General features: G+C 39.5%; 5 protein-coding genes across 7 annotated transcripts in view; 2 read left to right on the forward strand and 3 right to left on the reverse strand.

Moving 5' to 3' along the window:
• The window catches only part of LOC117241611, a 41009-nt gene extending 39955 nt beyond the window's left edge, over positions 1-1054 (forward strand). The window contains exon 6 of the mRNA XM_033507481.1: positions 211-1054. Coding sequence (XP_033363372.1) covers positions 211-300 — 90 coding nt within the window. The 3' untranslated portion in view covers positions 301-1054. The remainder of the gene's footprint in view (positions 1-210) is intronic.
• A 335-nt stretch (positions 1055-1389) lies between these two features.
• On the reverse strand, positions 1390-4464 carry LOC117241609 (methionine aminopeptidase 2). Its single transcript, XM_033507479.1, has 6 exons — positions 4210-4464; positions 3694-3756; positions 3290-3621; positions 2811-3215; positions 2470-2737; positions 1390-2375 (listed from the first exon to the last, which is right to left on the reverse strand). The coding sequence occupies exons 1-6, from the start codon at positions 4352-4354 to the stop codon at positions 2170-2172; spliced, it is 1419 nt and encodes a 472-aa protein (XP_033363370.1). The 5' UTR covers positions 4355-4464; the 3' UTR covers positions 1390-2169.
• Positions 4465-5301: 837 nt separating this feature from the next.
• Positions 5302-7606, forward strand: LOC117241610 (methionine aminopeptidase 1). Its single transcript, XM_033507480.1, has 6 exons — positions 5302-5711; positions 6013-6064; positions 6215-6453; positions 6633-6855; positions 6929-7204; positions 7275-7606. The coding sequence occupies exons 1-6, from the start codon at positions 5601-5603 to the stop codon at positions 7505-7507; spliced, it is 1134 nt and encodes a 377-aa protein (XP_033363371.1). The 5' UTR covers positions 5302-5600; the 3' UTR covers positions 7508-7606.
• A 640-nt stretch (positions 7607-8246) lies between these two features.
• LOC117241608 (transcription factor SPT20 homolog) lies at positions 8247-13385 on the reverse strand. Of its 2 annotated transcripts, XM_033507478.1 has the most exons (5): positions 13184-13385; positions 10824-11038; positions 10402-10745; positions 9565-10050; positions 8247-9235 (listed from the first exon to the last, which is right to left on the reverse strand). In XM_033507478.1, exons 1-5 carry the CDS (start codon positions 13187-13189, stop codon positions 8247-8249), a joined length of 2040 nt encoding a protein of 679 aa, XP_033363369.1. In that variant the 5' UTR covers positions 13190-13385. The 2 variants fall into 2 exon arrangements, with proteins under 2 accessions (XP_033363369.1, XP_033363368.1); XM_033507477.1 differs by lacking the exon at positions 13184-13385 and having other exon boundaries at positions 10824-11200.
• A 2617-nt stretch (positions 13386-16002) lies between these two features.
• LOC117241805 lies at positions 16003-24628 on the reverse strand. 2 transcript variants are annotated; one of them, XM_033507945.1, is made up of 6 exons: positions 24500-24628; positions 21266-21961; positions 19751-20015; positions 19092-19193; positions 16670-17413; positions 16003-16087 (listed from the first exon to the last, which is right to left on the reverse strand). In XM_033507945.1, the coding sequence occupies exons 1-5, from the start codon at positions 24503-24505 to the stop codon at positions 16689-16691; spliced, it is 1794 nt and encodes a 597-aa protein (XP_033363836.1). In that variant the 5' UTR covers positions 24506-24628; the 3' UTR covers positions 16003-16087; positions 16670-16688. The 2 variants fall into 2 exon arrangements, with proteins under 2 accessions (XP_033363836.1, XP_033363837.1); XM_033507946.1 differs by having other exon boundaries at positions 16670-17059; positions 24500-24626.
• Positions 24629-26647: the final 2019 nt, after the last annotated feature.

A 26647-nucleotide genomic window follows, 5' to 3' on the forward strand; every position in this document is an offset into this window, starting at 1 on the left:
AGAATAAAGGTTAGACAGTTCTTTAAGTCCAATTTTGTTTGTTGCGATTACGAATGTAACTTGGAGTTTGTCCTTAGTTATCGATTTTAACGCGTCTGATATTTGAAAAGAAACTGCCTTTTATATTCGAATAATCGAGAAGAAAAGGAAGGACTTCGTTTGAAAGAAGTGTACTGGTATTATTAGAGGAGTAAAATTTTGGTTTTTCAGCTGGAGCAGTCGCAACCGACGACGGAACCACCGAGCAACCTTTTGGTAACAGCGAGAGCGAAGTTGAGACCGCGCACAGATTCACAATGAAGTTACGTCAAAGGAGACAAGAAAAGAAAAGAAACGAAAGAGAGGCAGAAAGAAAGGTCGAACGTAAAACGTGACACGTACGCTGTCGCCCGAGTGAGCAACGATCAAATTGCGTTGTAACGCGGACTTTTGTCACATTTTGTAATTTGACCATGTACATATTATATGTTTAATCCGATAAGAATTCGTTAACGGCAAAATAAGATTGTACGAGTCTTCGTTGAAGATAAAGTATTGTAACGAGGCATGTTAGATAACGCAGAACCGAAAAACAGTGGAAAATAGGTCGTGTCTATGTATCGATACATTTATTCATTTAAAGAATATTCATTTGTGCGTTTTTCGTGCTAAAAGTAGATAATTGCCTCGCTCTTCCAAAGTTCTCAGAGAGCGCGGATGCGCGCACTAGCCGATTCATCTCGTCTTCTAAGCGACGTTAGTCTAGTTAGATAGTACATACAACCGTAACCATTGTTTTCCATATCTGTGAAAAACACGTGAATCGAAACGATGTGTATGTATCCGCGCGCATAGCCGAGTCAGGTCTTTTCAAACGATAAGTCTGCAGATCGCTGACTCAAACGTCGTTGTAAAACCGATACTTGGTTTGTTAGTGACGTATATAGCACTTGTTCAACGTGTAACTTGCTTACGCGTGTCAGCGACGCGGTATGATGCGTTGTATCCTCGTTACTTCGCCTAGTTATCCGAGACACAAGGTGTCGAGGTTTGCAACAGATTGGCCTTTATAGAGCGCCTTGACGAGAAAATAGTTTACTTGGTCGTTCGATACTTTGTTACGTGCTCGAGATTTTTCAGAGCCTTCACATCTAAGGACTAATACCGTTAGAGTAATTAAGAGACCAGTCATGAGTAGCATAGAGAATTTTAAAACGAATACATATGTGCAAGATGTATGTGTGCGACGTTAGTTTATTATCGTGCCTGAATTTATACCAAGACTAGACCTGAATACGAAGTACAGAGATAGTGTTTTGCCACAATAGAATTGGAATAGTAGAATCGATACCTTGGGACCATCGTTCACTCGTAATCAACTACTAGCAGTTAAACGAAAGAAACATTCAGTAGGTTGATATAGCAGCATTTATTAAACTCCACTGTTTATAATTCATAAAATGAATAAAATATATATTGTTGCAATCAAGGTATTATAGGAACGTGATGGTACATTCGAATTTAACAAGTTTTCTATTGATAACAGTGCATCACCGTACGTCTTCTTCTACTGTTTCAGAAATAGAATAAAGATAATCGTATTATTTGGAAATAATCGTAATAAAAAGTTCTACGAAACACTAAGGAATCTCGTTAATAAGTTGACGTGTAAATGTAAACAGAAATTGTAATGTTATCGCGTTGACTGCATTAAACTTCGATTTGTGCAAACTAATCGTAATATTTAAAACTATTATCATATTGGAGCAATTAAAATATTAAATATATTTTATTCAACGTCAATAATAATATATGCCTTTTTTCATCTTCACAAATGTGCAGAAAAATAACAACAAACAAAAGAGCGTTGCTCGCAATACTAGCACAACCTCGATTATTCGACTATTCGTAAAAACATTTTCCTTTATTCATAGTCCAATATTAGATTAAAAAATAAAATAAAAAAAATATGTAACTTTTCTATATTTTTAATATTTCACAATGTTTTGCCTTATCACCATTGTATAGTGTTTCTATCGACAAAGAGAAAAGAATGAATGAGATGTATAATTAAATATCGCGTTATTAATAACATTTACCGTCAGTGTGACTTTACATAAATCAACTTGTACATTGCCAGATAGAAGATACAATGAGCACACATAACGCGATTCGAGAACAATAGACATATCAATAATCATCTCCACGAGAAATAACCTCCTTACACGTTGGACGTAGAACGAGGGTATGCTCGAACTGAGCAGTATAACATCCTTTCACATCAACTAAAGGTGGGTAAGCCTCTACTGCACCTTTGTCGCATAGATCCTTCAAAGCCATTTGATATTTCACGCAACCAACACGATCTAACCACCGCTTGCAGAAAGCCAAAGTACCTGTTTGTTACAAATATACTTACTTTACTATTGCTTTATTGGTTTTTCGATAGAGAAGTTTAAGTTAGAAATCTGTTAATAAATCGATATATACCGAAATGCTTGTTGATAACATTGAGTAGGGATTTGCTACTTTGCAATCTCAATGGGACGAAACCGGCATCAAAGCACTTCATGTAATGAGAACAGTCTAGATCATCGTGAACGATTCCTCTCCCAGTAGATCCGAAAGTTTCAATGGCATAAAATTCATTCTCTTCCATTCTAGTAGCTTCACCCCCTTTAACTATCGGTACAGTTTTTCCAGCGTGGATACGATATGAAGCGATTGAATGACCGTTAAGATTTCTTATGGATTTTACCTAAATATAAATCAGTGATAATGATCTATGATAAAATCGACAGATAATAATCTGAAAAAGGTAACAAACATACTGGGTAAGTTTTGCCATCTAATTCAACTTCGTATGATTCCATAACTTCTTGAATCGCAGCTCCAACATCGCATAGTTGAACGTCGATACCAGCAGCTTTAATTCCAGTATTTGTAGCATCACGAACCGCTTCAATGAGCCTATCGTATTTCGGATTGAATGCTAATGTAAATGCACAGTCGATGATTCGTCCGTTAATGTGTGTACCAAAATCTATCTTGGTGACATCATCGTACTCCAAAACGGTGGGATCGCCAGCATTTGGAGTGTAATGAGCGGCGCAATGATTTCGTGAACAACCAGTTGGAAATGCTAGTCCAGCTTTTAGCCCATCTTCTCCTATCAATTTTCTTGCTGTATTTTCCAACTCGTTACAAATTTCTATCATTGTCATCCCAGGTTTCACCTAAATTAATCATAATTTTATATAAATTGTTTAATTCGTTTTCCTTTTATAGCTATTTCATGGATATCACATACCCATTTCATAATATGTTTCCTAGTTTGTCTATGAGCTTCAGCTGCCTGCCTCGCTTCGTTATAAATATCATTATGCATTCTATCAAAAGCACGTGCTTCTTCGCTAGAAAAGCGATCCTTAGCTGTCCTATCATCTACTCCTGCAGCAGAGGGATGATCCATTATTTGCCCTATCGGAAAGTTCCCATCTGGGAAAAATTCTGATACGGGAATAGTCGGAGGATCTGTTTGTTGTTTAGGACCTCCAGTTTTTCCACGTGATTTGCGTTTCTTCTTTTTCTTCTTAGCATCTTCTGTTTCTGTATCATTTTCTGTTGCATCTATATCAGCTTCTACAATGTGACATACGTTAAATATTATATACATAAATGATTGTCTTTCATACAAATTTGGAGATAAGTTACCTTCTATATTATCTTGTTTCGTTTCTTCTCCTTCTGGAACATCTGCGCTAGCTTCACCAGCTCCTAAAACATATTTATGAAGGCAGGAAAATCAGTGCTGTGCATAAAAAGATAATTCCGTCTCAAAATAATTTTTAAACACAAATTTTTGTCGTGAGTAATAACATAAATTTAAGTTTGAATTATTATGAAATCGAAATATTTTGTATGAAGCAAACTTCAGCCGTGAGATAACAGAAAGGCAAGACATGTGCATAGTAATTTCCAAGTTGTGTCGCTCACGGGCATGTTTAGTAATAATATATGTTGTTCATTAGTTACCCTGTAAATACGAAATTACTATATAGAAGTATAGGAATAACATCATGAAAGAGTTGAAAGAAAAGGTTATTGCATGTGAACCCGTGTTTATTTTCAAAAATAAAAAGTCGAAACCAGTGCAAGACACGCTAATAATCCCCAAATACGCATAAACGACTATACACCCAAAACCTAACAATTTATAAAGTAACGAACCAGCCTTCTTCTTCTTTTTCTTCTTTTTTTTCTTCTTCGAAGCTTCTACTGCACCAGTTTCATCTTCTTCATCAACGATTTCGTCTTTTTCCTCATCTACTAATTTTTCGGCAGATTTGCCGACCTCGTCCAATACGGCAGCCATTTTCAAGAGGAAACCAAACAATGCTATACCATTGACGATGGCAAAATACGTAGATATAACACCAACAACACCTTATGCAATTTTGTACCTCCTCCTCTGAAATACCGACCTCGAAAAATACAAGGTGTTCTCCACGCCCTCTGCATCTACTACGACGAACGTCAAAATTATATTTACCTACAAACGAAATATGTACGCATATAAACATTGGCTAAATATGTATGTACATTTATTGTAAGCACGAATCGAAGCTCTTATCGTACCTGGTCAGAGGTCTATAACCGCAGATCTGTCAAAAAGGTATTCCTGGCTGTACCACTTCCAGGAGTAGCAAACATAGAAAAATGATGGCATCAAGTTGCCTATCATTTTCTAGGCGCGAAATCCAAGACTCTAACACTTGTCTTTTCTGATCGTAAGGATTTTTGCTCTCGAGCTATACGTTACAATCGTCGTCGCTTAGGATATGCGACCGACTCGTTTTATGATATGAACCATGTCATATCAACCATTCACTTTTTCGCATCCCTAGAGATAGTCTAGAGAAAAGATGTAAAACGAACAATGGACGATTCCAGCTGGCATCTCGAGAAGATGTGGTGAGTGAATTATTTTGAACAAAACAGGCCGTTCATTTTGCTCAAGTCTCCGTGTTAGTCAGACCAATAACAAAGGGAAACATCAGGTTTCAACGAGTGGAAAAGCCCGCTCATCCATCGCAGGCAAGCATTAAATACAATGACATTATAAGGGATTTCATATTTTATGTTCTAAAATACCGACCACGAAAAAGATCTTTCTTACCATTGACCACATTTGTTTATACATCGACTAAGGTCAGGTCAGAGAGGAAATTTTCTCTCTCCTCAGGTATGTGGTCAGATGACTGTTTTAAAACGTAGAGGGCGTAACAAAACTTTTGCTTTTTTTTGGACGATCGGTAGTTTAGAACATATAACAAAGTCTTGTAAGATATCAGATCTATTCCGTATCTCAAATGTGATATCACCGAGTCCCATAAGATGCAATGTCTATTCTGTGTCTCATCTGTGTCAGAGATCTATGATTTTGACCACAAATAAGCCTCGTTTGTGTTAGAAGCAGTTAGAAGTTTCGTCATCCATGATGAATTAACAAGTAAATCCATCGGTAAAACAGTACAGTACGTCTCGAATTACTTCTTGCCGTTTGTGTCGTATTCGTCGAGTCACGTCACACATAGTTTCCGAAGAAAATTTCAACGAAAATGGCATTCGCTTGTGGTACATGTGAAACACCGGGCTGTAAAACTATAGCCAGCCTCCAATGTCCAACTTGCCTGAAAATTGGGATACAGGGCTCCTATTTCTGTACTCAGGTAAGCACCACCTTATATATTTGAAGGTTAGTTCAAGAGATAAATACCAGGTATTTAAATATACCTCGTATGGTATTAATTAATAATAATTAAGATCATGTACATTTTATTTTTGAAACGACTATAGTATCATTCTTAGTATATAAGTATCGTTGTTAATATATTTTCCTAAGAAAATGAATAAATATCATGTTTTAATGATATACGTTTATAAAAGATCTTTCGAGCGTTTCTCTAGATATTTTTGTTTATTTATTATGATACTGTTTTATCATTTTAGTATGTTCACATTTTGTTGCAGGATTGTTTTAAACGAAGCTGGAAAACACACAAAGTCATTCATCAATTGGCGAGTGAGTTTAGCAATTACCAATTACGTAAAGTGTAGATGTACTAATGCAAGATAAATTTATAATTATAAGCTAGAAAAATGTATATTTTATCAAATATATATACGTATTTAAATGATCGCGTTTAAAGTGCAAAAATACTGTTTCTAATAGAAGGAATAGGTGGAGATAAATCTTCGAACGAGTATAACCCATGGCCTTTCTATCATTATACCGGTAAATTACGTCCTTATAAGAGAGAACCTCGTCGGGAAGTACCCGAACATATCAAACGTCCAGATTATGCTACACATCCAACTGGTTTGTCCATAAGCGAGCAATCGGTACGAGGTTCTGCGCAAATAAAAATCCTTGATGACGAGGAAATCGAGGGCATGCGAGTAGCTTGTAAGGTACAACGATTATTAAAAATATTAAAATATCTTTTTTAACACGTTGATTGACGACTACTCCGATTGGAGTGATCGCGTTAATTTTTTATACTTAGAAAATGTTCTTACTAATTTTATACAAACATATTTTTATTTTCTTTTAATGAAGAAGAGAACATAAATGAGAATTACTCCTATAGCTTGGACGAGAAGTCTTGGACGAGGCTGCACATGCTTGTGATGTAGGTGTTACTACAGCGGAGATAGACAGAGCAGTTCACGAAGCTTGTATCGAAAGAGACTGCTATCCATCTCCGCTGAATTATTATCAATTCCCAGCTAGTTGTTGCACTTCTGTTAACGAAGTGATATGCCATGGTATTCCCGATACTAGGCCGCTTGAAGATGGAGATATTTGCAACGGTATTATAATGATATCTTTTTAAATACGGACTTAATAGAAGCACGATAACATTATAATTCTCGTTTCTTACAGTTGATGTAACTGTATATCATAATGGATTTCATGGTGACTTAAATGAGACGTTTCTAGTCGGTAGTGTAAAACCCGAAGTGAAAAAATTAGTTGAAGTTACGTACGAGTGTTTATCGAAAGCTATAGATATCGTACGACCTGGTGAAAAGTATAGGGAAATTGGAAATATTATTCAGAAACATGCACAAGCGCATGGATTCAGCGTAGTACGTAGTTATTGCGGCCATGGAATTCATCGTTTATTCCACACTGCGCCAAGCGTACCTCACTATGCGAGTAAATATCCTGCTTATAATTGACGCTTTAAATCAACTGTTTTAGCTTAACTCGTTTTTGTTTTGTTTAGAAAACAAGGCAGTAGGTGTTATGAAACCGGGACACTGTTTTACTATAGAACCAATGATATCTCAAGGTACATGGAGAGACGAGATGTGGCCTGATACTTGGACAGCAGTTACCGCGGATGGTCAATGGTCGGCACAATTCGAACACACGCTATTAGTTACCGAAACTGGTTGCGACATTCTTACGAAACGACTCGCAAATGATGGCAAGCCGTGGTTTATGGATCGGTCATAGTAGTATTCTATCGTAAATTACCGCCAGTTTATGTCATCTCAAATTTTGTGAATACGCAATCACTATACTGCTTAAAAAATCTTCGTAATTTTATTCGTGCGAGGTTTGTTTTACTTTCTTCAGGATGGAATGCCCTTCCTCGTAAGTACTGTTAGTATGATAGTATTAATTCCGGTATTTTTTACTGTATGCCTGTTCTATTGGCTAATTTTGTAAAAATGAAAAGACGAGACGAGATGATCGAAAAGATAGAATATCTGTAGATTTTCGTTTGTAACCAAAATGACTCATGTACCATATATTGGATAGATTACCTCAATGATACATATGTACATATATATAAGTGTAATTCAGATTGGTGATGCGCAATAATTGAAATAAAATATTGATTCTTTAAATCAATGGCAATATCTTTTGTCCATTTTTTTACAACGAAGTACGAGTATATCGACAATAAATAACATTAAATAAATTACTATCCTTCACGCGACTGTTTTCAATGTATCGTCGACGAAAATTTAATAAATATTCTAATTATAACCACAAATCGTAATCTCAAAAAAGAAAGTTTCGTCGGCGTACCTTGTAAAAACAGTAAAAAAATTTCCCGCTTTATGAGAAACCCTATTCATTGTCTAAATTACACAGAAATCCCCGTAAAGATAAGTCTGATCGATAAATAGAACTGTAATAAATATTTTCGTCCAACTATATATACAAAATGATTCGCAAGAAAATGTTATACTCCGCTCTTAGGATTCAAACGCGATCCAAATTCAGCGTTCGATCGATCATAAGACGTTCTTCCGTCGAACGACCCGTTTGCCTGCGAATTTCCAGCATCCGCTTCGTCGTTTTCGTACTCGTACTCGACTTCTGTATTTTCTTTCGGTTCGTCGTTCTGTATCTCGGTATTGCTATAATCATTTTCATCCGGCACCATAATTCTCAATGGTCTTTTATTGCTATACGGATTTTGTCGTTGACGTTGCTGTTGTTGTTGCTGTTGTCTGTCGTATTCTTTCTGCCGTTCCTCGTATTGTTGCAGCTGTTGTTCGTGTTCTTTTTGTCGTTGTTTCTGCCGATTCTGAACTCGATCTTGATAATAATTCTGATCATAATGACCGTCGTCGTTAATTTGCTCGTTCGTTTTGTATTCTTCGTTCTTGTGATTAGGAGGCATAGTTTCATCGGTCTGTACATTTTCCTGCTGTTGTTGTTGTTGTTGTTGTTGCTGTTGTTGTTGCTTTCGCAATTGCCCTATCAATTGACTGTTAACGTTTCCAGCAGCTGCCAGAGCTGCTAATTTTTCTGCAGCCTCTCGATTAGGCAGCGTCGTGTAAAATTGCGTGGACATTGCATCGTTGCTAGCCACTTTGTTAAAGTACGTCGTCTGATCCTTTTGATTGTTGGTTTGCTCGTATTCGATGTTATTTTCCAATTGTTCGTTTCCATCGGCGATATAAGCGAGATCCTCGTTCTGTTGCAGGCCAGCGTTCTCTTCCTCGTTCAGAGGTGACTCCGGTTCTACGTTGTAATTCGTATTGACCCTGCCAGCAGCGTAATCTTGGTTGAATAAGACCTGCTGTTGTTGTTGCTCCTTGTTATCTTGCTCGTCGTAATTGAACGATTGCATCTGGGGCTGCGAGAAACCAGTTACGCCGGTAGGCTGGAAGAATTGACCGAGTTGCTGCTGAAGTATGTGTTGCTGAAGTTGTGGCTGTTGACCTGGAATCACCATCGTTTCGATTTATCTTGTTATCTGAACGATGCGTTTCGGCCAAATCGATGTACGATATAGATAAAGGATAGCGCGTGCGATCTGTCAGATTTTCTATTTCTCTTTACTATACCATTTCTCGCGTTTTGAAAAAGAAGAGGCCACTTTCACCAACGTATTCTAATTTAATTTGCGGTAACGCAAGATTTATGTTAACGATACGTAAAACCTTTATTTCTCCATTTAATCGCAACGAAGAGGAAAAGAAACAAGATTTACTGGACTTTGGACTGTAAAAGTGACGCTAAAAAAGAGATATCGTGGATGAGAATCATACCTGTTTGATACTGCTCTGGCATTTTTTGGGGAAAGCTGTTTAGAAGGTCGTAAAGTTGAGTGGCTGAGAGCGGAGGACCAGCTGGTGCCGGATGACCAACGTGTAGATCAGGAATTTGTTGATTTATGATGTAAGGTGTCTGAGCAGCGGTACCAGGGAAACCAACGTGAAGAGAACTGTGAAGATTCGTTTGCATAGGTAAGTTGGGCTGTCCGAGTTGAATGTTCGTTCCGATAAGACCTATATTCGAAGCTGGATGATTATTCAAGTAAACATCGTTCGTTTGTAAGTCAGGATTCACTAATGTCGAAAGTGTTGCAAATTCCGGGGGCAAGAACGTTGGCAGAACAGTTTGATACTCTTTCTGACTGATATCGTTACTTTCGGTCACTTCGTACTGGTGTTGCACCGGCGTCGGACTGGTTACAGTCTTCTGGGGTGTCAAACTCGTGATGGTCGCAAGATCGAAATTAGGCAACAAGGAACCTACGAAGAGAACACGATTGAAAAAGAAAAAGTTAGAAGAGATAAAAATACATTTTTCAGACAGACTTCGATATTATTTAACGCTATTTAAATACGATATTTAATGCTAGAATTTCAATCCACTCGTAGTGCGTAAACTTGGAAAAATACTATGCATCGATAACAATTAACGTATACGTATATCGTGTATACTACGATCGTGTTTCTTTTTCGATAAAGACTAATCAATATCGTTTCTAGTAACCGACAAAATGAAAAATCTTAGATCCGTTCGTTTTGCCAAGCGTTTGGTTAGCGGATTTCCATTGTTTAACTGCTAAAACATTGAAGCTGAAAATAACGTAAACCAACCGTGTGGATTAACTTTGTAGGTAGGATCGGTTGGCTGTTGACGTCGAGACGTCTCGTCTGCGTTCGCTTCGTTATTGAAAGGCTTGTCCATGGGACTGAGATTCGGCGCAGGAATTGTATGAATCGGTCCTTTGTCGTCGTCGATGCCACCCCTGTGTGTCGGTGGTAGAACAGCGGCTTCCGGCCTGTACTCCGGACTATATTCCGGCATTTTGTTCACGGCATGGAACTCCTTAACAGGTGGACGTTGCGGAAGAACCGCGTGATTATTTAGAGGAGCTCTTATCGGCATTTGATTCTTCCAAATGGTTGGTGGCACGTTGAACATCGGTGGTCTGCGAATTCTTGAATAAAAGAACAAATCGGAAAAAAGTCACGTTCGATGAAGTAACCAGGTGTTCGATGAAATTTCCGACATTCACCTATAATTAGGCGGTTTCTGGGACATTCGTTTGGGCGGGAAGTTTCCATTTATGTGCATCGTGTTGCCCACGGAGATTCTATGGGCGATCGGCCATGATTTCTTGAACATCAGTTTAGGAGGCTGCGGAGGCGATAACTGGGGCCTTCTGATCTTGTACCTGGCCTCGACAAGGCAGACGCACACGACCAACAAACAGCACAGCCAATTCGTCGTCTGGAATTTGGTTAACAGAGCGCGCCCGTTATATGTATTCCATGGGAAACAAAAAATTGGCAGTCGACCAGTTGTCATCGTAAAAGGTAAGTGGGTCTTCTTCTCTTATCAATATTTATCATCTATATCCTCTATTCTACGGAGGTTTTTTCGTTAAAGAAATTCAACGTTCCATTTAATTTTCATGTACGTAGGTCATATGGATGTTTGCTGTTTCGCTGAAGTTTCAGGATATTATTTTTTGAGAATTTATTAGGATCGGGAAAGCGGACGCGTTAAAACCGGAAGTCCAGGCCACTCTTACGGTATTCGCATATCAACACGTGCACTTAGTTTCATTCTTCGCGGTTATGGTACGGGTAGAGTCAACGCGTGCGATGTAATACGAGCCAGTGATCCTCAAATATTCTTCGATAAAAGACGACAAGATTTCTTCGTTTTCTTGAATTACCAGGTATATTAGAGCGAGCGATTAGCATGTCGTTAAAACGAATCTAATACAGCAACGGCAATATGAAAAGTAATTTAAGCAGGTTCGATTCGACGTCAATCGGAGCTACGGCGAGAAAGGAAATCGCGTGTTTCGATTACTATTCCACGGCGATAAAATTGAATCGTTCGCTGAAATACGTTTCAAAGCAAGTGCTTTGGTATTCAACGCCAGCCGCTCAACTTGTTACGTCGGGCGTCGATTTGAACGGTCGTAACAATGACCGTGACAATGGTATCGTTAACCGATTACATCTATAGTTTGAGAGACGCTGGCACCGGCAATGAAACCGAAGAGAGAAGTGCCGCGAGTTGTTAGCGGACAAAGTGGGACGGTGTGCCACATCGACGTAGGAAAAGCGAGGGTAGTAAGAAGCTAAGAGAGCAGCGAGGTCGAAAAGAAAATAGCCGAGCATGGAAACGACGATGGTCCGGCTCGAATGGATTAGGAACGACGATGGTGGATGCAACCTGTTGCGTCGCGACGATTATACTTCGTTTTCGCTCGACTCGCGTTTCCGTTTGGTAATTTCGTTTGCCAAGCGCGCGTTATCGACGATGGAAGAAGATTCCGCGTGAAAGGTTGAACACTCCTGTCTTTGCTCTTAACATCTGATTTACAACGTTACAACCGATAAATAGGAATCCACGAAGTAGTTTAATTCGGCGAATGATCGACGATACTTCTGACAGGATATCGCGATGAAATAAAAATTGAGAGAGCTTAATTTTACACGCATCGATAATATTTAGAACGTCCGTGATTGGCTCGTAGTTTTTGTATAATTAGACGTCTTCCATATCTCGCGGTACTTTTTCAAAAGGAGAGGAGGGAAACGTTTTCTCGAAGATGAAGGAAGAAACGTATGGCTATTTCCCGTTAATGATAATAATCAGACATCGACCGAGTATCCTTTTTTTGTCATATAACGGAACTAGTTTCTACGTTGGGTAGACAGGCCTATTAACTTGATTTTTCAATCGTAGCGTAGTTACAAGCGCATACCTGTATATTCGTGCATCGTAATACAATGTGAAGGATACCGTGACATAACTAATGCTAGTGAAATTGGCAAAATTGTATAGCAATGGGAAGAGTTCTAGTTAATCGAAGAAAATTAATTCGCCTGTACGAAGGAAAATTGTTAAAGTGAATTATACGCTGATATACGTTCCGCGAATAAGAGATTATTCGACTACAGAATTCGTAAGTATAAAATACTCGTGTCTTATTTAATTACTATACTAGAGAATTATTTATTTTAACGTTAGAAGATTTTTAGAATTATTTCATTGTTTCATAGCTCGCGTTTCTTACAAATTCGAACAATATAATACACAAAGTTCATTTTTACAAAAGTTTCCATGCGAAAGTTAGGATAATCGTTAAGAAGAGTCTAATGTATATTTTTGTAATTTCAATCACAATCAGAAATGTCGATAAATCTCTTGAATTACAGACGATTCGATGTACGCGTAAACCACGCTCGACTTCGACCAAAGGAAGTTACGTTGTTTTCGACGAAACCATCGAATCGTGCGAAATCGCTGCGTAGATATTGTTGCTGTTAATCCGAAGATGAAGTTTCTTCAAGAACGAGGTACTAGAGTATATATTGGTAAACAATAACGATGCTAAAAATCCTGACGTCTTACCTTCATTGTTTCGCCTTCCGAGCAAGAAGTTCCTCGAACGAAGAAATGACAATTTTCAGATTTATCACCTGCGCAACTTGGCGTTCTCACTGGAAGGAAAAGACGGGAAAACGATAAAAAATATGAAAAGAATATGCCGGAAGTTACGGCCACAAATAATCGAACACGAGTTAACGCGCGCGATGATTGGACATTGAGGGAGCACTGTGTGTTCTGCACGCAATTAGGTCATTGTCCTTCATTTATACTCGCAACCGGCGAACGTATCATCGAAGGCCGAAACGCTGTGCCTCCTACCTTACTCTGACGGATAACAGCTGCTTCGAAATGCGGAACGTAACCGGGAAAAGTCATGGGTTCCACGAAATTCACAAGAATTCCCAATTCTGCGTTTGTTCGTTCTGCGTGTGCAACGGAAGCGCGTTAAGCGAATGTCAGTTAATCGTATCACGTAAGTAAATATCTATAATCGTTCCTACAACGTTTCTCCAATTAACCGAGTTCACGATTGTGTCAAAGTAACGAAAACATCGTGAATATTTTACATTTTAATCCTTTTGAATTTTCTAATGGAAATTATTTCCTGTATTGCTCGTGTTTCACTTAACCGTTCTTCGACTCTGCTCGTTTCTAGATCTTCGTAGACCGTACGCTTCGATTCTGCAAAACTTTCCCGAATTAAATAATTCATGCTTCAGCCATCTGTTCTTCTCTGAAACTCTGACATTTTCGATAGATTTCTCGCTCTCTTTCATCTTACGTTCCTTTCTCCCGTGTTTCTTCCTACTAAACTAAAGCGATACGCTCAACGTCAACGTCTCTCCGAAACGGTACTTCGTTGGAGCCGCTTTTAGAAAAGAAAAAAAGAAGAAAATGAGCATACCGAACGGAGGATCTTCGTCTCCGTTCAATTGCACGCCGATCAATTTCCAACAATAGTTTGTTAAACATCGACGTTCCTACAGATAGCTGGAATTGCACGCTCGTTTCGATCATTTGTCAGGTATGTGTTTAAACGTTTACACAGAGAACGAGATGGAACGTTTCAATGGCAGATTGTATTTTATTAAATGCACTACGATGGATGGAAGAAGAATTCGATGGCAGGAAAGTCGATTTACGAGTGTACCAGGGGCCCTTTGCCAGTCGGCAGATGGGCAGAGTGATCGAAGACCGGTTAAACGCCGTTTCTCTCCATATCCTGCTACTGGATTCCCTCGTGAGGATACAGCTGTGTGCGTGGATACGCGCGGACCAACGTGTGTGATCCAGTGACCCACTATATTCATCGGTGCTACGTGAGTTTATGACTAAAATTATGCGACCGTGCCATTCAATCATTTTCACGACCAACTGGAAACTTTTGCATTGCTTTGGGCATTTTCGTGCCATTTCTTTGGTCGCGTAACAACGACGAAGTCGCTGCAAACGGATCTTTCCGTAAAAATCATAAATCTTTGAACTTGTGGCATTTCCATATTTTTTTGTTAATACTTCGTTTCTGTTCCACGTGATCGTTTCTCCTTTTCTTTTTTCGTTTTCTTCTCTGTATTTATTTTTGAAATCATAGAAACATAATGCGAAGATATCCCGTTCCTCGATGTGATTTATCGATAATGAGAAAATATGTTAGACAATTTCGAGTGTTTTGTCAGTTGAGCGAGCGATCGGAATAAAAACGTAACAGACATTGACGTTTTATAGCGATGTTTCAGCCGTTCGATATCTTTCAGCAATGTATTTGGAAAGAGCTGGTGTTATTCAGGATTGAAGGTTCATTGCACTCGATAGGAAGCATTGATGAAAGGAGATCGAGGCTGGATGTTGGTTCAGACGTTTTATTTCCTGATTGTCGTTCGTTGCTCCTCGTATTCGTTTGCACGTGATAATGTGAGAATAAAGTAACGCACCTTCCAACACAGTATCGGTACGTATCGATTAATCATAAGAATAATGTTTCTTTTAATAAACAAATATTACGAATGAAATTGAAGTTAGTTTATTAAATTACCAACGGTAACAATAGCGAATAATAAAAATCGAAGGATAACAATAACAACAAATATTTATTCAAACTCGATGGTTCACTTGCGAAACTGTATATACACCATAAAAGACTAATTAAAACAAGGCCAAGTCGTAGAGAGCGTAATAAAAATACTACGATGCCTATAATTACTAATTCTAACGAGTGTTAGGAGAAAAGGAAGGGAGAATAAAGTAGTTAATCGTATTATTATGGCCTCCTTCGCTGCATGAAAATCGGCATCAGCGTTACCCGAGCTACATTTGCATTTATACGCATAATGAATCGTTATAAACTTTCATACAGCACGCTCGCCTTCTTAACGATCGGCAATCGACGAAAACCAGATGCAACAGTCGTATTTATCACGGCGATCATGCGAAAAGAGCGAACATCGTACGGCTCATTGCCGATTCAACGCGTATCACAAGATAAAATCAACTACAAAGTACGTTAGCTCGACTGTTGTCCATAATTGTCCCACGTTCGCCGTTCCCTCATTTGCATGTCGGACAGCTTTCTTTTTTCTACGATGATTCCGTGAGGATTCGTCTTCGAATAACTTCGATCGAATCCATGAAATTTCTAGGTTTTCTTTTACGACGATAACGAGGCGAAAGCCGAAACTCGGACGAACACGCTCACACACGTACGCATACATATTCGTATGTAGGTAAATTGTCTCTAGCTAACATTCCTCGTTCCTGGATCGGTCCTTCGGGAACAATTTTACGAATTTTCCTCGGCGATATTACGTACACCGAATTTCCTTGCACTCGCTATAGTTTTCGATCCCAACGCGAATGCCTGGCTTCTTTAGCATCTGTGATATCTTTCGAATCCATCGACGACCGGGTAGTACGAATAGGAGTAGACCACTGTAACAGAAAGTATCGGAAGGGAATTATAATTATATTTGCAAATTATAAAATATAAAAATAGTGTGCATCTGACTGTAGAAGGCGAACTGGAGAAAAAGCGATAGAACTATTCAGGATGGCACAAGAGCCAGGTTCTCCGGATGCTGAGTATCGTATCACGCTGAGCTTGCGTAGGTCCGAGTAACGAAATGAGGAGTAGAATATGGACGATAAGGTAGACTATAGGTGACGCAAGATACACGTAGCTCGCGTCCAATTAGCTACTATACTTACAGCTGCTATTCATGACAGTAATCGAATCTTTGCCTGGTGTATGTTCTTAGATATATCAGGAATTAAACAGGACACAGAAGACGTGGCGAAGTCTCGATAAGTCGCGAAAGAAAATTAGAAAGATCACCACGCCTACGATCGAACGACTGAGAACTCGCAGACTCCGGTCTCTCGTCAGCTGCTGCGACCCGGCACGAACAATCTCAGCAACGTCAGATCCTGGTGAGATGGCTTCGCGTGAAACTTCGCGTGCCCAGTAAACACACGATGAAGGATATTCACGAGGTATAACGCGATTCCAATTACCTGCGACTATTCTTCGGCTCTAGCCTCGTTGCAGTCTCATACGTTGCGCGATCTCGCTGACGGACCTTCTCCTCTGCGAGCTGCTTCTTCTTCGATACAAGCCATGAAGATTGAAATTAGCGTACGGCTGAAGCAATCCCTGATTTTGCCAATACGGCGACGAGACACGCGGATTCCACAGTGGTATCTTCAATGGTCCTTGCAGCGGATAAGAGTACGGCAGCAATGGCAAATTCTGCAAGTTCGTATGCGGCTGCAACTTGGGCAACTCCGCGGATATTTTAATCGACTCTATTTTCTGTGGGTCTGTGTCGATCGACAAGCTCGAGTACACGGACAGATCGTTGCCGTTGTTCGTACCTCCGTTTAAAATCTGCAAGTTGCCTTTATCTGGAAGAGAGTATTGAATGTGTATCGGTGGATATTCGACGCTCTGTTGAATAGACAGCGGACCAGAAGCGAGAGAAGCGTAGTCGAGTCCTTTAACGTGATCGTAGCCGGACAACGGCGGTATTGAATTTGAATTCACGTTGTGATCGTGTTGATTAAAATTTTGATAGCTGTTTGCATTTCCTAACACGGTGTTTTCGATGTCTTCGTGGGGCAGTTCCGGTGGTGGGCCGTAGTAATTGTCTTCCGAGTGTGCTACCGCAGGTTTTTCGGCGTCCACGTCCACTGTGTGGTGATCGTAACCGTAATCGTCCGGTTTCGTTGGTTTCACGATTAGAAGGCCCGCCTGGGCAACTGTAAATGTAACGTCTGTCAGTCTTGTCTGAACGATAATCCTTCGTTTCATGAAGTTATGATAAATTCGTTAGATTCTTATCGACAAACCGTCGAATATTAGATACGCTCAACCACATTCCATTGTATTAATAATCGCTACTTTTAAGCGTTAATAAGTACCCTTTCTTTTTATCGATAAACGTTCGTTTTCTTTTAATCGAAATTCATGAAACGAAAAGTTAATCCGTTTAGTTGTTACCATGTAGCCGATCGTATGTACAAGTGTATTAGTAGGCACACTTTCTGTACAACTTTATCGATTTATAGGCTCGATCATTTTGTAATAAATCATTTTATCGACGTATTAAATCGTCAGTCAACGAATAAATTCGCAAATCTCGATTAGTCCTGCGACGTTACACCTACATACAATCCTGCTAGTTACATACACACACACACACACGGTAGAACAGCCTAACCATGAAAAGCATAATTTTGCTCGCATGACATCATGACACTTGAAATAAAGTCCAGATATGCCAGATAGTTTTGGTCTTCCCATGCTAGAAAATGACTAGAAAGCGTAAATTACAAAGAGCTAGTACCGTTTAGAAATGGATGAAACAGAAACCGGTGAGAATACAGTACCCTATTATAATATTCCAGGATTAATACAACTTGTTTAAATACAAACTGGCAAACCTGTTTCGCACAAGCATCCTATCGAAAGGATCGATGATCTTGTTGGGAGAAAGTCGTGTTAACGGTGTGGTATATCGAAAGGTTCAGAGCGAAAGTAGATTAACTTGGAATTTTGAAGATCACCGAAGAAAGAATCGTTCTCACGGAAGAGGCTAATTATTACGGGTGTCTCAAGGAGACCGTAGTCGTAGAAACGTGACACGTAGTAAAGAAGCGCGTTACGATTGAGGAAGAATTCACAGTGGTGGGACCTGTGTTTAAAGCGCCGAATATGTACAGGGTGTTCCCGATTTAAATGTCAAGCTTTCGCGTATCGATAAACTAGCAAAGAGGAAGCAAAAATACTTTCGTTCTTTCGTTTGTTTACTTGTTTATTCGCGTATAATAATTTTGAAGCGGAAAACTTCTTCGTTTCTTTGTCGAGATTTTCTCAAAAAAAAAAAAAAAAAAAAAAAAAGAAGGACGGAGCAAAAACGAGCAAGTGTTGAATCGAATCGATGAAATTGAAATTGTGAACACCCCGTATAACGAACGGCTGCGGAATTCAACATACCACTACGGGAATTCTTCCGCAGCCCATCTCTCTTCTTCGCTTTCCTCGTGCTCGTACACGGAGGAAAGTTCCGCAGATTAGGATCTCATTTGAAAGCGAAGATCGCTCTTACTTTCTTTATTCCAAAACGCGTAACAGTGTTCTCCAGAGATTCTACGCCTCTCACCGAATTCTTTTTACAAGCATACAGGAACACCCTTACATATATAACGTACGCGTGTATATACATGGAGCGCATCATACGTTCGAATCAAGAATATAAGCGCATTTCGAGTTAACGAGTTAACGTTGCTGCGTGGAATCGCAAATTGCATTACGATCAAATGCAATGCCTTTGCAAATGGAACTTTAGAAAAGTAAGAGGCTATTAGCGTATTAGTATCGATGCTGCGGTGTTAATAACGTGTTTCAATGATCGTTATTCACATCGAGAAACCTTACCATCCGAGGATGAGTCATAATTTCCGTTTTCCTGATACTCGTCATGAGGTTCGCCATATTCCTCGATACTGGGCGGTGGTCCGTCGTAACTTTCTTCGTGACCTGTTCCGTTTCATTCCACTTTTAATTTCCAATTATCCTTAAGCTGACGTGTATATCAAATGAAAGTAATTTCACGACTTGTGACAGCGAGCTGCTCCGTAAATTATATATACTAGATATACAGGGCGGTTGGTAACTGGTGGTACAAGCGGAAAGGGGGTGATTCTACGAAAATATAGAATATAGAAATATAGAATAAAAAATTTGTCGTTCGAGGCTTCGTTTTCGAGAAAATCGACTTTGAATTTTCGCCCGGTACGCGCCCACTTTATCGCGTCTCGTTATAACGGATCTCACTGTAGATCGTTGTCTGGATGGAAAAATTAAGAAAAATTTTTATTCTATATTTTCGACTTCTTTTTTTCACGTAGAATCACCCCCTTTCCGCTTGTACCACCAGTTACCAACCACCCTGTATATAATATTATTAAACTATATATCGTAAGTCAGAGACAGACAGAAAATTATTCGTTATCTGTGTGTTATTGATCATCAAGTTGCCAACACGAGAATGTTACACGTTAAGCGATGAGAGTTGAAATTAGAGAAACACTCACCACCTTCCGGAGGATGATCGTACAAGTATGCGGGATGAGGCTGAGGAGGATGCACGGCGCTCTTGACGATATTACGACCCAAGGTCGTGATAGCATCCCCGGTTTTAGTGATAATTTTGCTCTTGGCCGCGACAAGGTATGCGCCCCCTTTCAGTAGCTGACCTTTCAAAGCAATCACACCGCCACTTACGGCTTTTACGGCTTGCATTAACGTGGTAATGATCGCCTTTTTGAAGTCCCACATGTCGAACGCCTTATCGTTGTACTATCATAGAAAAATTCCATTAACAAGGCACGTGTTGCGCAAATTAATCTGTACTTTATTGAGTATTATATATTGCACGATACAGCTGGGATTATTATAAGAATGCCTCTATATTAATATTAATATAAGAACTATAACTAACGCGAACTATCTGTGTCACATTTTTCATACAACCGGTGTTCATTGTTCCATGTTCTATTTAATATATAAAAAATGCGCGCTGCAACATTTTCAAATTACAATTCGACGTTCTTTGGAGATTCGGACGATTTCCTTAATCGTTGCTTCTACGTTGCAAATCAAACTCAATCACGACAGGTTCGAACGATCGGCGATGACATGTTACGGTCGACCTGTTTCACTCAACGTCGATTACACGAACATCGTAATTTCACGATGGAAATTGTAAATTTCTATGCGGCTTGGTACTCGCGAATCGACTAATTGTGAAATGGTGTTGCGCTCGTTTCTAACAAACTTTTGTAGATCGTATAAAAAGAATGAAAGTTTCGCGATACCCATTATATACTCGGAAGAATTTCATTCGACAACGATTCGTAATTGACACGTTTCCTATTTCCATCGTGAAATTCTTTCAGCGTGAAATATTTTCTACGATTAGCTAAGGGGAGTGCTAAGACAAGAGCCAGCTAAAGATTTCCCTCCTTAATTGCAACCTGAACGACCCACATAATGATTCCTTTTTCGTGCAGCTAATGTACCGATATAATCGTTTGTACTAATGTTTCTACATCTGTCATTCTATTCTACTTCGTTTTCGCCAAAAAACGACTGAGCGTTCGATCATAGCTCACGGGTTCGTTTAAAGAAAGCTCCATAGATTTCGGAATTTCTTTCCTTCTTTTTTTCGTCGAATCAAACCGTTGTCATATCGAAACACAAACGAACTTTCTACGCAGATGAATTCACTTTCACCTGAAGCTAATTACGTAAAATTCGCTATAAAGGCAACGAAGGCCTTCATAATCTCGTTTCCAAATACCAGCATTGCTGATATCCGCTCGTTCCGTTATTTATGCGCATACATCAACTTCCGCCAGCGTGTAATTCGTTTGGAATTTTTCACGAACGAAGCATTTCCTCCGATATAGAACTGAAAACTTCGTTTTCATTGCCCGCCAATGTGTGGCAATCGACACCGATCCATCTTATAGAAAATTAATCGCGATCGCGTATCTCAATCGAACCCGCTCGTTTTAATTTTAACTTGCCAATGTCTATATAGTTACCGAGTAAACTTGTCCATATTCTGGTTTCGGCTTTGGTTTATCGTCGCTCGACGACGAACTCGAATGGGCACTCGTCTGGGAACTCTGCGCCGAGATCGAGGAAGATCCTTTCGAAGCGCTGCTGGACGCGCTCACGAGGCCACTGATTATACCTTTGGCTATGCCACCGATCAGGCTGCCAGATCCTTTTAGAATCGATCCAGAATCAGATCCAGACGATTCTGAATTTCCTTCGTCGTGCTCTCCGTATGTATTATGCCCGTATCCTGTGTACTCGTGCGTGTATCCGTCTGGTGGCGATTCGTATCCATCACGGTCGTATATCTCGCGTTTTGATCCTGATCGCTTTATCCTATCTTGCATGAACGCCACGTATTTCTGGTTTGCCAGCATCTCGATCATAGCTCGATTCCCGCCAACACGATCTATCACGTCTCTCTGTAGATTTTCTGGAAGAAGTCGATAGATCTCCAAGATTTGTTGGTCGCTGAGTTTGTTAATTGCCGGATCGTTGGCCGCATTTTCCAGCATCTGCCACTGTTCGTCCATTGTCCCTTGGTCCGTCGATGTTCTTCGATAGGGGGCTAATCGCTCGAGCTGCGCTGATGCACGTGCTCGCAACGATTTTTCGTTCGAGGCTGTGCTTTCCGATAGAACGACGACGATCGAACAGCCGAGAGTGAACAGCCACAGTAACTGAAATTCATTGGAACGTGATTATCGATATTGTTTTATCGTTTTTAACTCATTCGAAGCCGATGGCCATTCGAGTCGATCGTTTATGCTGATACATCGCCATAAGCATTTGCGCACTACCGTATTTAGGAAACAAGTTTCGAATGAGTTAAAAGACAATTAGAACGCACGAAAGGTATTTAGGATTGCACTTGCTGTACTTGTTCGAGGATATTTCGACGGTATATTGGATCAATGGTATATGCAATGCCTAACAGGGCATCGCAGCGTAACATGTTAGTAAGTTTATAAATCAGTGAAACATGTAGCATTGGAACGTGAATGCGACAAGTAGAGCGGCTCTTGGTGAAAGTCATACGAAGACGCGTGTCTTAGACATATGTATATGTATGTGATTGCAGCGACGATCAACGATCTTGACGGAATTACTGGTTTCGCAAACTGTATCGAGAGAAAAAGAAACTAAGAAATTGACGACGAGTGTTGTCAATCAAATGCATGAAAAACCTCGATACAGATCGAAAGTCGATCTTCGATCGTCTGTCCGTTCCAGAAGTTTCAATCTAAAAGTTCCAATCGAGCTTCGCGCCTCTCGAATTTTTACCAAGTTTCACAGTAATTGTTTTCTTAATAGCCCATGCTCTGATTTTTTAGAAAATGGCCTAAAGATTTTTCAAGAATTTTTCTTTCTTATATTTCGAATAAAATAAGATAAATAGTCCCGTACGATCATAAATTGCAAGCAAAACGAACTCGCGCTCGTTGCAGAGATTCAGTAGAAATCTCCAGCGATCTACATTCCTCATTCGCTTGCGAAAATCGAATAAACAAATGCTCGACTGCTACTTGAAAATAAAAATTCCAGTTTGCAGAATCATTCTCGTCTACGTTCGACTGCACCATCCTTTTCTTCGACAAATAACGTTGCAAGTTTCGCTAAAAGTTGTAGAAACATCGACTCGCGTTTCAAACTCACGTTTTCCTCCGAAATAAATTCTTTAGCCCATTAAGAAGAACCGGTGTTTTGAACATTTCGATCGAGCCACAAATCCAATGGAAATAGATTTTTTTTACGATTCTGTAACGACTCGTATTGAAGTGGTAAATCCGGAGAAACACCGTGAAACTTATTTCCGTATTTTTGGCCTAACCACTCGAGGGGAATGTGAATTATCTCAGCCGGACGAAAGTGATCAAGGTGTCCTTGTCCTTGCACTCGGTGGTGCCAACGTTTGACCTAGTTACCATACGCTCCAGGTTGCATTACTCTCGACACGATTTCTAAAATGCGTCTAGCGAGCCGGCGTATCATAAAAACGTCACCCTGGGCACCAAGATCCGATTCCTTGGAAAGAAAGGTACCTGTCCGGTCGAAGAATCTGCATATCGCGAAAATCATTTCCTGTTATACCTGTTATATCGATAGAAAGGAATACTTGGCCACGATCTTTCGTCATCGATTTTAACTTTCTTCGCACTGTCGCGATGGACCCACTCGTATCGCATGGGATCCGCCATAACTTTCATATTTTTGTTATTTTTATTTTCAAACTGAACGCTTAAGCACTTTTTTATGTTCGTTCGTTGAACAGCGAGAAACGTTTTCTTCGTTGAAAGAAAGTTCGTAGAGTGTCGTTTATGGAATGGAAAATTTGAGGCGGAAAAATCGTGCGTACGAAAAATCGAATGGAACACTTTCGCAGAAAGGATAATACGAAGGAAAACGCAAGAGGATATTTCGTATTGTGTTGAGAGAGATAGTTTTAGTTATCAAACGAATAAACGCGATTTCTCAAGGGTAAGCGACCGCTTGTTAATGACAATGATCGTCGCGTTTCTTCACACTTTTACCTTCTAAACATCGCGAGATCGAACGCGCGGGAACAAAATGCAATTTTCTACGTTGCCGTGTGTGCATCTCGGGAAGAACGTATCCATGAATAGGAACAAATATCCTTTACTTTCACATGGATTTTAATCGCAACGCCTCGACCCTCGACCGCGCCACAGGAAGCGAAACCGCAAAGAGATCACCTTATAGAACGATCTTATAAATGGAATTTCAGACTGGAGTAACATCAATCTTGATCTTATCAAGAGGAAATTTTAAAAACAATGCAAGTCCATTGGGTTCGGAGTCCCGGACTCATTGGAGCATAAACAGTATTCATAAGTATAACTAGTCCTTCTTTAAACGACTTTTCGTTCACGTAATGATAGAAGTTTAACGTCCAGATAATCGGATTCAATCGGCAGAAGAACATATTTAATTCAGGCATTGATTAAGATTTCTTTGCTAAAGTAGAATTCGAATAAATGGAATTTCCCTGTGGTGAATTTTGAAATTGATAAGTATAATTAATTCGCACAAATGTAAATTCTATTTCAGGATTTCTGAGGTCTTCCTCTCGACAAGGTCGGTACGGGCCCGTTAATCGGTTCGAACAAGAAAGGCAAGAGTAAGATCTCGACAGGAAAATGAGCACTTCACATATGAACCGAAAGAAATTCGGTGCACAATGATCTTGAGACGCGTACCTTCATCGTTGACTTTCACGGTAGATCGGTAAAAGGATCACGGCACTCTCACTGAACTCACTGGCCATCGCCATCGAGTATTTCCTCTCTTTATACCGACTCCCACCTTGTTAGCTTTTACAGGAGAGCGTTGCCCACCACGAGAATGTTTTTCTTTTTTTCCAAAATTTGGAAGCGAATCTCTTTCCCTTTCGTTTGTAAGAAGGTTACGCCGATTCATCGAGATCCGCAGATCCGTATCTGGTGAAATTTTCTAATCCTCAGACATCAATTTTCCATTAAGTTCTTGCTTCCATTGTTCTCGTTAATGCTGCAACTATTTCCATTATCTCTATGATTTACGTTAATAGCAGCGGTAACAAGTATAATATCAGTATTTATGTAAATTCAGTTCTAAATATATTGCATAGCAAAGGGTAAATACGAAGCTTCGTCTTATAAAATGATTATCTTTCCAAAATTAAGACGTTGTTCGACTTTATTTAGAAACTGAGAATTAGAATTAGAACTGCTACAGATATTGCTAATTATCAATTATTCTATAGAGTTTCCATCGAATAGGATTATTCTATTTAAAGCTATTCGTCGTGTCTGCGCCTCGTCGTCATCCTGTGTCTTCCGCGAGTTTGCCGTGCACTTTGGAAATTTGCCAATCGTGTCAATGGTTTACTTTCTTCCGTTGCACCCAGACGAGAGACGATGCGTCCAAAATTCATAGCCTATCATGCACGCTGTATTATGCTGAAATACGATTCGGGAAGCGTAACGGGGAACCTTGAAGGAGAGGAAGAAGCGAACGCGCGTTCCCTTTCCTATTCAAGTTCGCCAGTCGAAGCACGCTAATGAAAGCGATTTCAGTGAAATGCGGGTACATCCCTCGGAATAATGAATAGCGCGATTTTCATCGGGCCGCTCATTGGTTTTCATATTTTCCCTGTTCCTGCTTCGCTCTACGTGAACAACATAATCGGCTGCTTAAGCAATGACGTAACTAGAACCTCGTTAAGCTTACGTTGATACGCATTCGATGGGTAACTCGACGATGAAGAATAGAAAAGAATAGAAAATGATTTATATTTTAATGACATTTAATACTTCGCGACGTAGCGGGATATATAGAAATCTTCAAACGATAAAATTAAAAGGGAATTTTCAATTACGTAATAGTTATACAGATAATTGTAATAATAAATATCTATCCATAGAAGAAATTTATATGATATGGTATAAAGAATTATCGATTTCTAGTCTAATGCACCGAGTTGAACTCCGAACTGAATATGCCGAATAGAAAGCAAAGCAAATCGGCGGAATTCTACCATTATTTGTATCCGGTTACACGTATAGGTATTCACGATGAATGGTTATTCTTACGCAGTCGAAACACGAAAGTCATCTAATTCGTGGCAAGGTAATTCTCATGATTATATCGATCGACACAATTTGTTGCGCGTAACACGTTCTCGTGAATTTCTTTATTTTCTGAATTAATTTCACCAATAATTATCCTGCCGTGATATCTATATTTTCTGTGTCACGTTTACGCACGGCTCGGTTACTTTGAATTATTATTAAGAATTATGACGATCGACTTTTATATCTATAGCCACGTACAAATTAAAATGGTCGTGTCTCTTTACGTAAGTACATGGTATGAGACAATTAGATAGAAGCACCGCGAGATAATGTCACGAGAGGAAACGATCTATCCTGAAGTGAGAGAAATCGTTGTACGTTGATGCGGCGGTATAAATATGAGGCGAGACGAAGAAGAATAAAAAAGGCTCGTGAAAGGTGAAGCGTTAGACTAGAATGTTCGCTAATGATAAAAATAGAGGTTCCAGTGAAATTATAATGTGTGCCGAATATGAGCATTAACTAGACAGAAAGTAGAATAAAATAAAAAATAGTTGCATCTGTCAATGTAGAAAGCTAAACATGTTGCTATGCAATCTGTATTGATAAGTGGAGCTCCGCATCTCGTAAACGATTGATAAAATATTTTTGCACTTTGATCGATATGCTCTTGTGATTCTAATGTATCGTGATGTTAGAAAAAGGCAAAATAAAATAAATATGACTTAACGTAGCCATACAGGTCGCATAAAGGCAATTTTATTGAATCGAGTAAGACGAGTATTTATTATA

Source organism: Bombus vosnesenskii, unplaced genomic scaffold (genome assembly GCF_011952255.1).
Source record: "Bombus vosnesenskii isolate JDL3184/JDL3185 unplaced genomic scaffold, Bvos_JDL3184-5_v1.1 scf7180000016261, whole genome shotgun sequence".
Lineage (NCBI taxonomy): Eukaryota > Metazoa > Arthropoda > Insecta > Hymenoptera > Apidae > Bombus > Bombus vosnesenskii.

Excerpts from the sequence above, each read along its gene's own strand:
- LOC117241609 (XM_033507479.1), bottom strand. The coding sequence starts at position 4,354 with ATGGCTGCCGTATTGGACGAGGTCGGCAAATCTGCCGAAAAATTAGTA. Across the intron at positions 3,757-4,209 it reads GAAAAAGAAGAAGAAGGCTG|GAGCTGGTGAAGCTAGCGCA; the intron begins GTTCGTTACTTT and ends AATATGTTTTAG. Across the intron at positions 2,376-2,469 it reads TGTTATCAACAAGCATTTCG|GTACTTTGGCTTTCTGCAAG; the intron begins GTATATATCGAT and ends TGTAACAAACAG.
- LOC117241610 (XM_033507480.1), top strand. The coding sequence starts at position 5,601 with ATGGCATTCGCTTGTGGTACATGTGAAACACCGGGCTGTAAAACTATA. Across the intron at positions 5,712-6,012 it reads GCTCCTATTTCTGTACTCAG|GATTGTTTTAAACGAAGCTG; the intron begins GTAAGCACCACC and ends ATTTTGTTGCAG. Across the intron at positions 6,856-6,928 it reads AGATGGAGATATTTGCAACG|TTGATGTAACTGTATATCAT; the intron begins GTATTATAATGA and ends CGTTTCTTACAG.
- LOC117241608 (XM_033507477.1), bottom strand. The coding sequence starts at position 11,116 with ATGACAACTGGTCGACTGCCAATTTTTTGTTTCCCATGGAATACATAT. Across the intron at positions 10,746-10,823 it reads CAGAAACCGCCTAATTATAG|AATTCGCAGACCACCGATGT; the intron begins GTGAATGTCGGA and ends CTTTTATTCAAG. Across the intron at positions 9,236-9,564 it reads GCCAGAGCAGTATCAAACAG|GTCAACAGCCACAACTTCAG; the intron begins GTATGATTCTCA and ends TGGTGATTCCAG.
- LOC117241805 (XM_033507945.1), bottom strand. Across the intron at positions 20,016-21,265 it reads AATATGGACAAGTTTACTCG|TACAACGATAAGGCGTTCGA; the intron begins GTAACTATATAG and ends TTTCTATGATAG. Across the intron at positions 19,194-19,750 it reads CGATCATCCTCCGGAAGGTG|GTCACGAAGAAAGTTACGAC; the intron begins GTGAGTGTTTCT and ends GAAACGGAACAG.